The sequence below is a fragment of the Hypomesus transpacificus genome, chromosome 8 (assembly GCF_021917145.1).
Source record: "Hypomesus transpacificus isolate Combined female chromosome 8, fHypTra1, whole genome shotgun sequence".
Lineage (NCBI taxonomy): Eukaryota > Metazoa > Chordata > Actinopteri > Osmeriformes > Osmeridae > Hypomesus > Hypomesus transpacificus.
Window position 1 is genome coordinate 8,964,438 of NC_061067.1, and position 14,333 is coordinate 8,978,770.

At 48.2% G+C, this 14,333-nt stretch overlaps 2 protein-coding genes across 8 annotated transcripts in view; one reads left to right on the forward strand and one right to left on the reverse strand.

Annotated features, from left to right (window-relative positions):
- The window catches only part of abi1a (abl-interactor 1a), a 32,493-nt gene extending 23,060 nt beyond the window's left edge, over positions 1–9,433 (forward strand). For 2 of the 7 annotated variants that reach the window (XM_047024242.1, XM_047024241.1), the window contains exons 6-11: positions 1,400–1,500; positions 2,218–2,331; positions 3,390–3,683; positions 5,477–5,563; positions 7,015–7,203; positions 7,408–9,433. In XM_047024242.1, the coding sequence (XP_046880198.1) occupies positions 1,400–1,500; positions 2,218–2,331; positions 3,390–3,683; positions 5,477–5,563; positions 7,015–7,203; positions 7,408–7,583 (961 nt within the window). In that variant the 3' untranslated portion in view covers positions 7,584–9,433. The remainder of the gene's footprint in view (positions 1–1,399; positions 1,501–2,217; positions 2,332–3,389; positions 3,684–5,476; positions 5,564–7,014; positions 7,204–7,407) is intronic. The other 5 variants (XM_047024244.1, XM_047024245.1, XM_047024243.1 and 2 more) reach the window with 4 other exon arrangements.
- Positions 9,155–14,305, reverse strand: pdss1 (prenyl (decaprenyl) diphosphate synthase, subunit 1). Its single transcript, XM_047024248.1, has 11 exons — positions 14,130–14,305; positions 13,471–13,529; positions 13,239–13,371; positions 13,003–13,133; positions 12,539–12,680; positions 12,178–12,289; positions 11,751–11,860; positions 11,556–11,636; positions 11,314–11,427; positions 10,974–11,054; positions 9,155–10,687 (listed from the first exon to the last, which is right to left on the reverse strand). The coding sequence occupies exons 1-11, from the start codon at positions 14,280–14,282 to the stop codon at positions 10,547–10,549; spliced, it is 1,257 nt and encodes a 418-aa protein (XP_046880204.1). The 5' UTR covers positions 14,283–14,305; the 3' UTR covers positions 9,155–10,546.
- Between the last annotated feature and the right edge of the window lie 28 nt (positions 14,306–14,333).

Genomic DNA, 14,333 nt, shown 5'->3' on the forward strand with positions numbered 1-14,333 from the left:
CAGATGGAGTTTTGATTCGTTTGTGTTTGTTAGAGGGAGGTAGGGAGTCGTCTTTGCGTGGACGTTGTGGGTTGTGATAGCATTTGTGAAACTCGATATCTGGAGAGGAGGGGTTGTGAGAGAGGACGGAGAGACACCACAGGGGGGGAGGGGGGGCAGGAAGGAGGCGCAGCCCAGGGCGGCGATGTCCGAGGGAGCAGACGAGGGAGAGAAAGCAGTGATAGAGGGAGGGAGGGGGGGAGGGAGGCACCAAGCATATGAAAGATGAAGAGTGAAGATGACTCCTGAGTGTGGGGGAGGGCAGAGCCAGAGAGGGATGGAGACTGCCACCACTACAGAGACTGAGATGTGGATTTCTCCCGTCAGAGTGGAAAGGGAGTGGATCGTGAATCCCCTCTCTGAATCCATGCCTAAGCCCCCCTCTCACACATGCACACACACACTCTACCATCCTCCCCCCCCAACATGCGCATTATCCCCCCAACACACACACACGCTCATCTCCCCCACTCAGCAGCGAGCATGGGATGGATTCCTGGCTCAGGGCCCCCCTGCTGTTAGTGCCCCCCCAGCCCCAGGCCAGCCTCACACACGTACAGGGAGGGGGGGTGCAGCTTGACTGCGAGGGATGATGGGGTGGGGGGGGGAGAGGGGGGTGGGGGGGGCTGATAGTAGGGAGTGGGATCTGGGCCAGCCCTGGGGCGATTTAAGGGGGGTGCAGTCATTGATCTGAATTCCTGGGGAGGTCAAACGCAGGCCGACGATCGACTCGGGCTGGGTTTGACCCCCACAGGACGTCCCTGCGATGATCTCCCCGTGGCGTCTGAACAGTCACAGACATGTACTCTGCAGGCGGTGGCTCGTGTGCCGTCACCGTGGCGCTGTCACACCAATGCTGTCACTCTGCCTCGCTGTCCTCCCATTGAATGTGTTTGTTGTCACATCCCTCGGTTGCGCTGGATGCGAAGCGCAGCGATGGCGCGATAGTTTGTTTATGTGCTACGAGATGTGAAAGGCGAGTGTAACCGATAGAGGTGGCTTTGAAGGGAAGCCGTTCTTCAGGATGCAGTTTCTTTCTGTGTGAGGGACGTTGGTGCTTCTAGAATGTTTTTTTTTCTCAATGGGACATGACAGCCCACCTGCAGCTGTGGTGTTTATAGATACCCACTGTCTGTGCTCTGGTCTCTGCAGGTTGGCCCATATAAAAGGAACATGCCCTCAATAACTCTCTAATATTTTGCGCTCTCTCTTTTTCCCTCCCCTCTCTCTGTCTGACTCTCTGACCTTTTCTTTCTCTGTGTCTCTCTCCCCTCTGTCTCTCCCTCCCCTCTCTCTCCCTCCCTTTTACTCTCTTTCTCTCTCCCTCCCCCCCTCTCTCTCTCTCTCCTCCTCTCTGCAGTGGCAGCAGTGGGGGGAGTGGCAGCAGGGAGAACAGCGGGAGCAGCAGTATCGGCATTCCCATCGCCGTGCCTACGCCTTCCATTCCCAACTCTGGACCAGGTGAGCCTCGATGAGAGACGGCTCCTCAACGGGCCTCGCAGACTCACATGATGGGAATTCTAGGGGGGGGGGGCAACCCCCCCCTACACGCACGCATATTATTATTGATGTTGTTTTATATCGCCAATAACAATTTTGAACGAGTGGGTCCAATTAAAGGGCGTGTTAATGGAGCTGTTGGAGAGAAGAGGAAGAACAGAGACTGGGTTTACCAGGCTGGGAGGGATTACACTGGCCCTTTGTGCTTGTAACAGAGCAGACACTCTAAATAGGGCAACCTACATTAGGGCCAGCGCTGTGGCGGGAAGGGGGGACAAAAGACACACTTTTTAAATGCAGCATACAATGCATGTCGATGTTCCGCATGAAATTCGAACGAGATAGATTTATTTTCAGAGTTTTGCATTATGTATCGGTGTTTTGATGAGCTGTGGAACAGGGTTCTGCTGTGTTCAGCTCCAGGCTACATCATAGCTGCAGCACAGCTAGCTAGAGCCCTGTCGGTAAGCCTGTCACCATGGCAACGTTCACCGTGCGCGCGTGTATTCTCCCGAGGTCGACTTCTGTCTGACTTGCTCTTATTCCCAGTCGGAGGTAGTCGTGCCGTTTCGACGCCGTTTCAGTTGAAAACGGCCCGTTTTCTCAGGCTACGCCACCAACGCGTGTGATTTCTTGACCCCAAAACATCCACTAACGGCTGTGCCCGGCCTGTTTCAGTCCCGCCCATGTCTTCTCCTCCTGGGGCACCTCCACCTCCCCCAGCCCCTCCTCCTCCTCCTCCAGCCCCTCCCCTACCAGGGCTGGGGACTACAGACGCAGCTCCAGTCGTAGGTGAGACACCCCGCCCGCCCACCAGACCCGTCGGCCATCTCTCTCTGCACCGGGGCTCAACTGGACTATCCTCTACTGCCGAGCTTGCTTTTCACCCTGGTGGCAAAGAGTGCATTGGCGCGCGCGTATGTGCGCTTGCTAGTGTGCGTACGTGTGTTTGGGAGTGTCTGTGTGTGTCCAAATTTGCTTCTGGTGGTGGTGCTTTGGGGCTCGTTCGAAATCTGCTGGTGTGCTGGAGGTGCACTGTGATCCTGTTCCTCCTCCACGCCATCCAATCAGTCCGCGCCGGTCCCCTCAACATGTTAAAACACTGTCTGTTTTGTCCGCATTTAAATCAGTGATGAAACGTGTGCTTGTCACTGTTAGGATGCCAACAGCCGTTTGTGTCCTCTCAGTCTGTGCGCAAGATAATGTTTGTTTACTCTGCTGGCTCCTGTGTTTACGCCTGTGATCCTGTGGGTAAGACATCGCTCTGGTTCCACCCTCCAGCATCTGAGATCTGAACCCCCCCCCCCCCAGAGAGCTGCTGTTATCTACCTCCATAAACAGGAAATGCCCGAGTAGAGAGAGGGGGCCCACTGCTGTGACATAACGTTCAGCATCCTCCCATCCCCGTGTGCACACAGCCTCACCATCGCAACCGTCCACACAATCCCCAAACGCGTTGTTTCATCAGCGAGTCTAACCCCTCCACCCCCACCCCCGAGCGGCCCAGGGTCTAACTCTAGCCTTTGTCTCAGGACTCACCAATCAGGACTTACTACCACTCCTCAAATCTGGATGTTCTTTTGATCTTGTCGCTTTCAGCTGTATACATGGATTCATCTCTGTTGGTGGATCTGTATTGTCACTCAGTCTCGTGTTTCTCATCTCCTGCTCACAAGCTTTGCGGTTGGTGATTGATACGGCTTCTGTTGTTTGATTTGTGAAGGGTTCCAATCAATTATTGGGGTCTGTACTAACTTATCTAACCCATCCCTCCTTTCTTCTGTCCCTCCTCTCCTTCACTGATCCCCCCTCCTCCTCTTCCCCTCCCCTCCTCTCCCTGGTGTTTCTAGCGGTGGCCCCTGGGCCAGGTTTGGGTCCCATCCCCATGTCCCAGTTCGGCACCATCTCGCGGCAGATCTCGCGGCACAACTCCACCACCTCCTCCGTTTCCATGGTCTCGGCCACGGGCACCTATCGCAGGGCTCCGTCAGTCACCTCCCAGTTCTCCCTGCAGCAGCAACAGCAGTTACAGCAGCAGCAGTTGTTACAGCAACAACAACTACAACTACAGCAGCAGCAACAACTACAGCAGCAACAGCAGCCTCATATGAATGGGGGTACCCTGGCCTACACCCAGAACTCAAGTAAGACACCGGCATGTTGACGTGTATACCTCCCCCCCCCCCCACCACCACCACTACCCTTCAGTTTGTAGATGACCGTTAGCGATCACTGGCTAGGTCCGAGAGGGCCGTTGAACTCCACAGAAGCTTATCTCTCCGGTGACTCCAGTCACACCCAAACATAACTTCCTGCTCAGTTTGGAAAAATGTCCCACCCGTCTACATTAACATGACATCCACATAGACGTCATCTTCAGGCCAACATTGGGAGTTTGTTTTCTGTGTGGGAAAAAGCGCAGTCATCTATTCCTGAAGGTCAAGTTGGCTTTCTGGTATTGACTTCCTCCCTCCTGAAAGTGCAGGTTAAGGATTTTTCTCCGCTGGCTGGAACGTTTTTAGCATCGACGCAGCACGCCTTGTCCTTGCTTGCTCCCTGGATGCAAAGCAGCCAATCAATATCCGCAGAGCAAGCAGACGCAACTTCTGAAGCACCGGGTCTGAGCTCCTGTACATGCCTTGGTTTCCTCCTCTGCTATCAAACGCAGTAGCCGGCGTCTACAAGGTGACTCCCAGCTCAAGGTGCTCACTGTTTAAGCCCAGGGCCTATTTTTGGTTCAGTCCCGCTTCCCCCTCAGCCCCAGAGGAAGAGACATGCTGTCTGTCGGAGCGAGAACGTTTCAGCTGGAAAGGAGGGGAAATCTGAACCTCCAGCCACGCGGGTCGTTTTGAATAAGGCTTCACCCACTCTGGCCCGCTTCCACTGCACCACTGTGATGGGAAACGGTGCTGTGGCCTATCAACAGGCCTCGAGAGGAAACGATCTGCGTTTGACAGTACGCGTAATGCAGGGAAGGGGAAGCATTTGACAAGTTCAGGAACCCAAGTTAGCAAGCAGATTACCATACAACATGTTTCTATGTTTATGTGGCCTAGCGGGAGGCTGTGAGTATTCTGCTGAGTCACGACCTCTTCTTTCTATATGGCGTGGGTTCTGGGAAGGGGGAGTTTCCTAGAATAACTGGTGAACCCAGGGTTGACAAGGGTGACTTATTGAAATATGTTTTGGGGCTTTTTTCAGCTTTATTGATAGGACAGTTGGAGAGAGACAGGAAAGCAGGGAGAGGAAGTGGGGTGGGGAGGAAATGGCATGAGTTGGATTCAAACCCAGCATTAGCCTTAATGCTACGCGCTTTTACCGAGCGGCCCCTGTAGCTGGTGTTACACTCTGACCCTGCCCTCCAATCCACCACATGGATTTAAGAGCATAGGATTAGTGCCTGGACATGTTGTGACCAGCCACTGTGCCTTTAACGTGTCAGAGGACTCAGATGCACACTTGAGGTCACCTGACAGGAAATGGGAAGAACACCACCGAAGGAATCGTGTGTTGAGCCCCCTTCAGGCTGGACGCTGTCATTCCAGTCGTCTCAATCAGCTTGCCACCAGATGCAGGAAACGCCTGAGCAACAACAATCAGCCCTAATCCCCATGTGATCCTTCAAACCACCAGACACCATGATATAGCTCGACTTTGACCCCGATAACACTTCACGTCAAGCTCACTGTCTGCTTTAAGCCACCGTCCGCCACACTGATTACACTGGCGTAGAACTGCACAAGTCCACAAAGCTAACCGTTTACGGGGTATCTCCCTGCGTGTGTTTCTTAATGCTGTGTGTAGACTGGGGTGGGTGTCACTGCTTTGCTGTCACTCTTCCTGTTTCGTGATCTGGGTGACTGATCTCTGCTTCTCTCCACCTTCTCTCTCTCTTTTTTTCTTTTTCCGTGCGTGTGTGTGTGTGTGCGGGCTCCAGTGTCTATCGCTCCCCCGCCACCTCCCATGCCTCAGCTCACTCCCCAGATTCCTCTCACAGGCTTTGTGGCCCGGGTGCAGGAGAACAGTAAGTCCAGCAGCCACACCCCCCCTCGCCCTCCACCTCCCTGCTCTATACCATGTAGAGTAGACCCACCTTCACCCCCCCCCCCCCCCCCCTCTCTCTCGCAAGCCACCCTGCATGCTTAGTTTTACCGTCTGCATGTGTATGTCTTGCGTCTAGTCTAGGATACCGCCAACGCCATCCACTCCTGCATCAACCACACATGTCCAGACTCGTGCCTTATGCCATTGACCACCACAGCTTCCTCTAGTTTTCTGAAAGGAACACAGTGGAGACTGTATTCCTGAATGCAGTTGGGCAGTTGAAATGAATGCCGTTGGTTTGTGAATTGACGTTTTTTTGCCTTTAGTTTTGTTTTTATGCAACACTAAATAAGCTGACACTGCTGTCCCCTGCCAGATTGATGTCATGAACCATTGGCAGAACTGCAAGGGCACTACTTTATACAGTTATTTCTCAGAAACCAAAAAAAAGTTGGTTGTTTCCAATCAAATTAATGGCGTGAATGGACTGTTCAAGGCCATGGCAATAAGGCATGATCTCAGAAACTACCCCTTACTCCATCCTACATTATTTCTGAGGCTGTTTCACGCTTGACTTTGGAGTTAACTCCTTAATGAAGTCTGTTAATCTTCCTCAAAAAAAATATCGAAGACCAATGCTTCACACCATACAGCAGATACACTTGTGTTGACAGTGCAGTTTTGCTCGTGTCATTAAGAACAGCTTGACCATTTATGTTCTTAGAGCAAAGTGCACCCTACTGCCCTCTACTGACAACAGTTCACAATCAAAGGTCTCGGGAACATGGGCTATATATTGTGGATCTTCAACCATTGTTGACATGGATATGAATCATTTCCACTGCCCTCATGAAAACTTGATGTGAAAGTCTGTCCGTTTTTCAATTCCAAATAATTGAGAATGCTAGCTTATCCAATAACAACAATCCTGCCTGTCCTTCTCATGCAAACTGAAGTTAATAATGCATGACGCTATACATGAAATTGGGACACGTCGTAATCCCAAGAGAAGCAAATGGAAATGGAAAACCAAACACTTCTTCTCCAATCTCATAGCGTGCATGAGGACACACTCTGTTGTATCCCAGATCCCCAGAGAAGGATCTTCAGCTCAATGCTAACCAGTGAGCCAGAGAAACTCAGAACACTGCATGCCAACAAATGTATTGTGTGTTTACATCTCCAAACCATCCGTCTCAGTCATTGGTGCCACATGCCACGCCCACAATTGCTCTGCATGGACCCTTCAAACCCCTTCACTCCACACACTATGGGTTTGTCTGCATGCCCAGCCTACATGCTGTCGAGTTTGAGCCTGCACACAGAACATTCAGGCGCTCACGGCCCACGAACGGCCCTCCGCTCAGTCGAACGCTGCTAACCGTCTCTCTCTCTTCCCCCCCCCGTCTCCCCCTCTCCGTGACCGAGCAGTCGCCGACACCCCCACTCCCCCTCCGCCTCCCCCCCCGGACGACCTGCCCCTGTTTGACGAGGCTCCGCCCCCCCCGCCGCCGCCGCCCCCCCCGGTGGACTACGAGGAGGAGGAGGCGATGGTGCACTACAACGACCCCTACGCCGACGGGGACCCCAGCTGGGCTCCCAAGACCTACATGGAGAAAGGTAGCACTCTCCCCTGTCACCTCACCAGTACACTGGCCAGTCAGGTGGAGACTGTATTTTGTGACTATTACAGTTGTTTCTAATGAGGGTATCGACCTCTCTGATTGCTTCGAACTGCCAGTCCGTCTGTGTCGCCTGTGACTAATCTGCCCGTCCGTCTGTGCCCTGTCACTAATCTTCTCCCCTGGTTGGTCTTGCCCCTAGTGGTGGCCATCTACGATTACTGCCAGGATAAGGACGATGAGCTGTCCTTTATGGAGGGAGCCATCATCTACATCATCAAGAAAAACGACGACGGCTGGTTCGAGGGCATCTGCAACGGCACCACCGGCCTGTTCCCTGGCAACTATGTTGAGTCGATCATGCACTATGCCGACTGAATGGACCCTACCACAGTATATTTATTCAGGCATATCTTTCGAGACCAATAAAACAGATCTGACCCTACGAAGTACAGACAAGTGCTTTTGTTTGACAGAATTACAGAATGTTTTTACCCCCCCCACCCCCCCCCCCCCTTTACTGTGCAAATGCATTTAAAACAAATAAATATATCTACTTGTATTTGTGTGATATGGGTGGGTCTGGGACATTATAAAATAAACAAAGTTGCTTATAGGATCAGACTACAAACTACAAGAGCATTTTGCAGTCTCCAAAGAGGGTGACACTAGCTGAAGGATGTATATCCTGACTCCCACATTGTCCACGTATGCACAACATGTTTCATGTTCATTTTACTTTCCCTATAATTATTCAATGAGAGTATTATGCTACGCAGAACAAATGTTTTCCCCCCAGATGTGATACAATGCATATGCCGGCTCTGAGCATATCATTCAATTGTGTCCTTACTGATAATTGTACAGGATATAATGTGCTTTACAGCCAATTGGATGTCTGTAGTTTTAAATTAAATGAATCTCAATCACTGTATTTTACCCAGTCTGAATACCACACACACATCAGTCAAATATGTCCCCACCAACAGAAGGGTTTTAATCAAGGTTTTACCATATGGTGCCATTTCATTATCAAGACTGATCGATTTTGAAGTTTGAAGCTGTTTGAATAGCAGCATTTTTTTTTTCACCCAACCGGTTATACTTAACATTGTCTTGGTGTAAAGCATGCATACAAAATTCAGAGAAATGTGTATAACCTTTGTTTTACGCCATTATAATTCTATTATGTTATGTACATGCAATTTAGGGTTTATGATATTGTTGAATCACTGACTTGTTGAGACTTAAACAATGTTTATGGTCTGTACTTAAACATGTAATATTAAGTGTAAAAGATGATTTCTTACATCTGATCATATTTCAGGTCAAGTAATCATTCTGATCCAGAGTATAAAAGTCTCAACTTAGGAACATCTCCCGTTTCTCATCATTGTGTGTAAAACACAGTTTAGGGAACATGTCAACATTAATAAAGTCTTACTAATCTGAACAACATGGAATATCTGTAGATAGCCTACAGTTTTTTTATGCTATTAAGTATCTAATGTTAACGATCGATAATGGAATATGATAGATTGTAAATTAGTGTTTTCTGGGCTCAATTCTCAAACTGTTTTGCTGTTGTGTGCATAAACGCTCTGCCGGTTTTACAGTTCAGTGGTATAAAGGAGACCGAGCTGACAACGTATACCTCCTTCACGTGCCGAAGAGCAAGAATAAACAAATGTATACTGTAGCTCGTCCTGTTTCTCAACTGTCATCATTTGAATCTGGTTCGATAACTCAGGTCTGGAACCCATCTTGATGCCAAGTGGTTTCCTTCCTTATTGACCCAGAATGATTCCTCTCACTTTGTCTACACTCTTCATAGCTCTAGTTATAGTATACCTGTGTTTTACCAATCTGATCGATTAATGGCTTTTTAGGTTGGTGTTTTTATTTTTCTCATGTGAGGTTAGAATGGAACCTTACGCTAGAGTAATCAGTTTCCTCATTCCTGATAGTCTTCCCTGAATGGACTCATGCGACACAGGATTAACTGCGCTCATCAATGTTGACCCTTTTCAGGATATTGCTGCCAATGCCTTGAAACTTCTGTCTGTGTGCTTTGTTATATCAAAGGTATAGAAGTGTTCCTGCTCAGTTTCACAGGTGAAAATGTTGAATACTCGTCTTTCTCTCTCTGCCCTTAATTTGTATATATAATATGTTAATTGAAAAAATTAATGTACAGTCTTTTATAATAAACCATTCTATGAATAATGTGGGGTGGTCCGTGCACATTAAAAGACAGGGTAAGGCTTGACTTAAAAAATACATTTTTTTAATTATTTGAGTATGTGTTCATTTGTGGATGTTAAGGCCTCGGTTGTTAATGAGCACCATGACATTTGGCCTGTATGGTGAGGACGGCTCATGTATAATAACTTAACACAGATCCATCAAACACCTAAACGACACAACGATACTCTGTTTTCCAACTTATCTGGAATTACAATAATTCTACAGTGCCTAGCCTGCCCCAAACCTAGCCTGTAATAAAATCAACCCTCAATGAGAGAGAAGTACGCTAGATTGAGGTACAGACCATTGCCTTTTTGTTTTACAGTACTGTATACAGTGATAATAACATAATGAAACAATGTCCCTTCCCCCCCTCCCCTCCATGTGCTCCAGTGACCAGAGGCTAAACTTCTCAGCAGTGTTATAGGATTCATTAAATTATTTTTAAAAATCGTGTTTGAGGTGTTGGTAATTGAATCTAATTGAAAATAAGTGGGGCTCCCTTCCTAGATGTGACAAACATGGGAGTCTCCTGGTTTTCCTGGAAACAACAGAGTATAAAGTGTTGTCAGTGACACCTGCTGGACAGGAGGAGAGAGGGAGAAGTGGAGTAAGTGATGTGAAGTAACCGATCGATCAGAGCTGAATTCACAGTCGCGTCGTTCAAACGTCGAATCAAAGATCGCACGATGGTTGTGCAAGACAACCTGCACGCGTTAAGTCTTTCAGAAACTTAATTCTTAATTGTTTTACGGAACCGGTGACCTCATATCCTCCTCTTCCCTGGATCAGCCTTTCTCAACACTGGTCCTCAGGACCCCCTGCCCTGCATGTTCTAGATGTTTCCCTCTACCGACACACCTGATTCAAATAAAACGTCGTTAATCAAGCCTGACAACATCCTATTCATTTGGACCAGGTGTGTTGGAGCAGGGAAACATCTTCTAAAGCATTCAGGACAGTGGGCCCTGGGGACCAGGGCTGAAGACCACTGCTCTGAAGCGCCGTCTCCTCCTGGTGGTGGTGGTGGTGGTGGGGGCGGGGGGCTGCCTGCCACAGGTAGCTGCCTGAGGTGAAGCCCTGGGCGCAGGGCCTCACTTGTCCCGGGTGAGCACCAGCTCTGTGAGGCGGATGAGGGCGTCTCTCTCTGGGGAGGGCCTCAGCATGCTGACCTGGCGGATGGCCTCCTGGCAGTAGCGCTGGGCCAGGTAGCTGGTCTGCTCCACACCGTCACTCTGGAGGGAAGAGATATACAAAAATGTATATATATATATATTTTTTTTTTTTTATATATATGTATATATATATACATACACAGTATATTTGTACACATTCCTCTGCGGTACATTCCAAAGCAGGGTGAATTGCTTCATTTATTTCGACATACTAACCCTGCGATTGTGTATTTTTTTTCTATTTCCCCACTGATATGATGACATACAGTATATGTGTAACTGGCGTCCAGAGTTACAGAAGTCTGCGTGCATCAGAAGGCAGACGGCAGCTCTGCTGTGCCCGTACCTGCAGGACGTACTGCCAGGCCCGATCCACGTCTCCACTGGTGCTGAACCTCCTCATGATCATGGCGTGCAGCTCTGGGAACTACAGACACAGACAGGTCAACTAAGCCTCACGTCAGGCACAAGCACATTCGAGCATTATGTTGTTTGTTCTGTGCGTAAGTAACAACGATTCCAATTCACAATAACCTGACACAGGAAATAGATGCTGGCGAAGTAAATGATCATATGCATGGGATAGGACTGAACATATACTGTGAAATAGCAGCATTGTTTCTGATCTTCTTCACAGTTCTGAAGCAGACTAGCTCCTGGAAGAGCATATACACACATACACACACCTGTTGACAAGCAAATAGAACTGGTCCAGTGGCCAAGCCCAGCTTGAGGTCTGTAGCGGAGGGCTTTCCTAACTGGCTAGCACTTGATGTGAAGTCCAGCACATCATCCACCAACTACGAAACAGGGAGATCATGCGAGAAGCTTAAAACGGCAAATATCGTCCAATGATTACAAGTGTATTACACATCTGACTACGTATGTGGGTGTGCAGGCAAGACACGGAATTCCAGGACCCTTGTACCTGAAATGCGATTCCAACGTTGCGACCATACTGGAAGGCTATTTCATGGATTTCGGGGTCAGAGTTTACCAGAATGGATACCTTGAACAGAGCAGAATAGAACAGTGTGTCAACACACACCAGGAGGGTACCGTCTCAAGAAAGTCGGTGACTTTCTCATGTGCTTGTATTTGTGTGGAGATAGAACGTACATACTGCTTTACAGCTGTTTGCGATAAGACTCGCGGTCTTCTTGAAGGTTTTGTCGAGGTAGTGCTTGAATCTCTCGTTCTCGTTTTCCTTGGAGCCTAGCTGCATGAATTCACCTTGGAAGACGGATCAACACAGTGATGTTGGATCAAAGGCAGCTAATCCTATCGAGCGTAACAGTAAGGTTCTCTCTAGCGCAGTGCTCTTCCAACCCTGGTCCTCAGGGCCCACTTTCCTGTATATTCTAGATGTTTCCCTGCTCCAGCACACCTGATTCAACCGAATGGTCAGCATTAGGCTTCTGCAGAGCTTGATAACAACCGATTCATTTCGATCAGGTGTGTCGGAGCAAGGAAACATTTGAAACCTGCGGGACAGTTTGAGGAGCAGGGATGAAGAGCACAGCTCCAGAGGGTAAAGAGAGCGTAGTTACCTCGTACCAGGTCCTCTATAACCTGCGACAGAACAGACACCACTGTGTTGTTTCCTATACGGGCCAGAGCCATGGAGGCTGCAGACAGGATAAAGTCTCCAGCTAATATAGCCTGGGGGCAGACAAGAGAGGGCATGAGGTCCAGGATACCAACACTATCCAGACCAGGGGTCTCCAACCATGTTCCTAGAGATCTACCTACATACATTTAACATAATTCAAATAATTAGCTGGTTGATCAGAAAACTAGTGTTGAGTCCGGTTGGTTGTAAGGTAGCTCTCCAGGAACAGAGTTGGATGCCTGCTGATCCAGACCGTGCAGAAAGCCTCCCGTCAACAGAGACCCGTGGCCACGCCTTACCTTCCTCTCACCCCACACTTCGTTGATGGTGGTCTTGCCCCGCCGCTTGTCCGAGCCGTCGATGACGTCATCGTGGACCAGGCTGGCCGTGTGGATCATCTCCGAGATCATGGCTATCGACCTCTGTCCGGGCAGGAGATCTCTGCAAGCCAGGAGACAAGACGCCGTAAGGGGGAGGATTATCAACTCCATCTCATTTCCTACCAGTCCCGATAAGCGCATTGTTTTATGACAACAGTCATGACTTTTATTGTGCTGGCAAAGACCTTGTGCTTTGCATAGCCCTTGGGTGTGTAGGTGTGGTCTTTGAATTGTACGTGTATGGATGTATACATGACTTTCAATGTGTTCAAATGTCATCACTGAGAATTAGACAACCCAACTAGACAGTGAGAATTAGATAAAGATAGCCCAACTGTACAGTGAGTTAGTCCAGGACAGCTAGACCAACACTGAAGTCTTACCCGTCCTTGTGGCTATGGAGGTTGCATGCCCGAGCCATTAGCACTACTATCATGGGTCGGAAGGCCTTGCCCTTCCCGTCAAAGTAGTAATCACACAGGGACCTAAGCTCTATTTTAGACACAAAGAGCTCCTGAGGCACACAGGAAAAATGATGTATATTTATTCTTGTGGATTGATTTGAAAAGGTTTTCAGTTTTGTAATATTTATACTATTATGGCCCAAAGCAGACAGTACCTTCTTGATGTCGTCGTATAAATGATTCAAGTCTTTTTGGGCTAGTGTGAATGGATCCTTTAGCTTAGCATCACTGTGTATTCTCTGACAGCAGAGAAGGTTTGGTGTGGGGTTCAGCAGTCTTGATTTTTGCCTGGAAAAAGACAATCATACAAGCTTAATGTAAGGAAAACGTCAACATATTCACCAACACTGTACAACCAAAATATAACCTTTAAAAAGGGACTTTTACCTTGTCAAAGCTGAATTGTTTTGTTGATTCATGTAAACAGGCCTGGTTGTTGAACTACCCTAAAATAAATCAACATATCATGTCACAAATACATTTACTTGTTGAACAAGAACAATCTTTTTTGGTCTGATTATAGGGAAACAGTTGACAACTTCTGCTTAATGCAGAATATATATGCATATAGCACTGAGAAAGTTTCACTTTGCCAAATAAATGTGTCACAAGTTATCAGGGCAAATGATGACTGTTATCTAGCTAAGAGGTTTCTGCCAATGCTCTACAATTTAAGGGTGAGGCTTAGTAAAGAGTTATAGCCAGTAATGACAAAAACAGTCTTGACCTTTACATAGCGAATGCATTACATGCTGGTCACAGCTAGCTAGCTGAACCTGTATGAACATCTCAAGTCATATGGCTAGCTAAATAGCTATGCAATGTGTACAATGTCATTCATTCAAATCAACAACGTAAAGAAAATGATATTCCGATAACGAAATTGACTTTATAGCAATCCAACTATAAACCAAACAATACTTTTTTCGGTATGATCCAGTTAGATAGTCACTGACAACCACATTTTAACCAGCACACTGGTTGACCTTCTTGGCGAGTTTGACAGCACGCCCTAGTGAAATCTTAGCAGGTCTTGTTCACGCTACCTGGTTTCCAGAGCTAGACAGGGAACATGTTCCTCGGAGCGACGACGCAGCATACGCGGCCGTCAGCCTGTTAGGAATACATATTGTCTCTAGTAAACTTATGCCATAAGAGCTTGAACTCCATCTCCAACAGTGCCTCCACGGAACCGCCATGTTCACACTTATCCATGGACACAGGATAGGTTATAAAAGTGTACCGGAACC

Bases quoted from the DNA above. Each gene is read 5' to 3' on its own strand.
- pdss1 (XM_047024248.1), bottom strand. From the start codon at position 14,282: ATGGCGGTTCCGTGGAGGCACTGTTGGAGATGGAGTTCAAGCTCTTAT. The intron at 12,681-13,002 runs GTAAGACTTCAG...CCTGGCTTGCAG, and splicing joins CTCCATAGCCACAAGGACGG to AGATCTCCTGCCCGGACAGA. The intron at 11,637-11,750 runs GTATGTACGTTC...GCTCTGTTCAAG, and splicing joins TCGCAAACAGCTGTAAAGCA to GTATCCATTCTGGTAAACTC.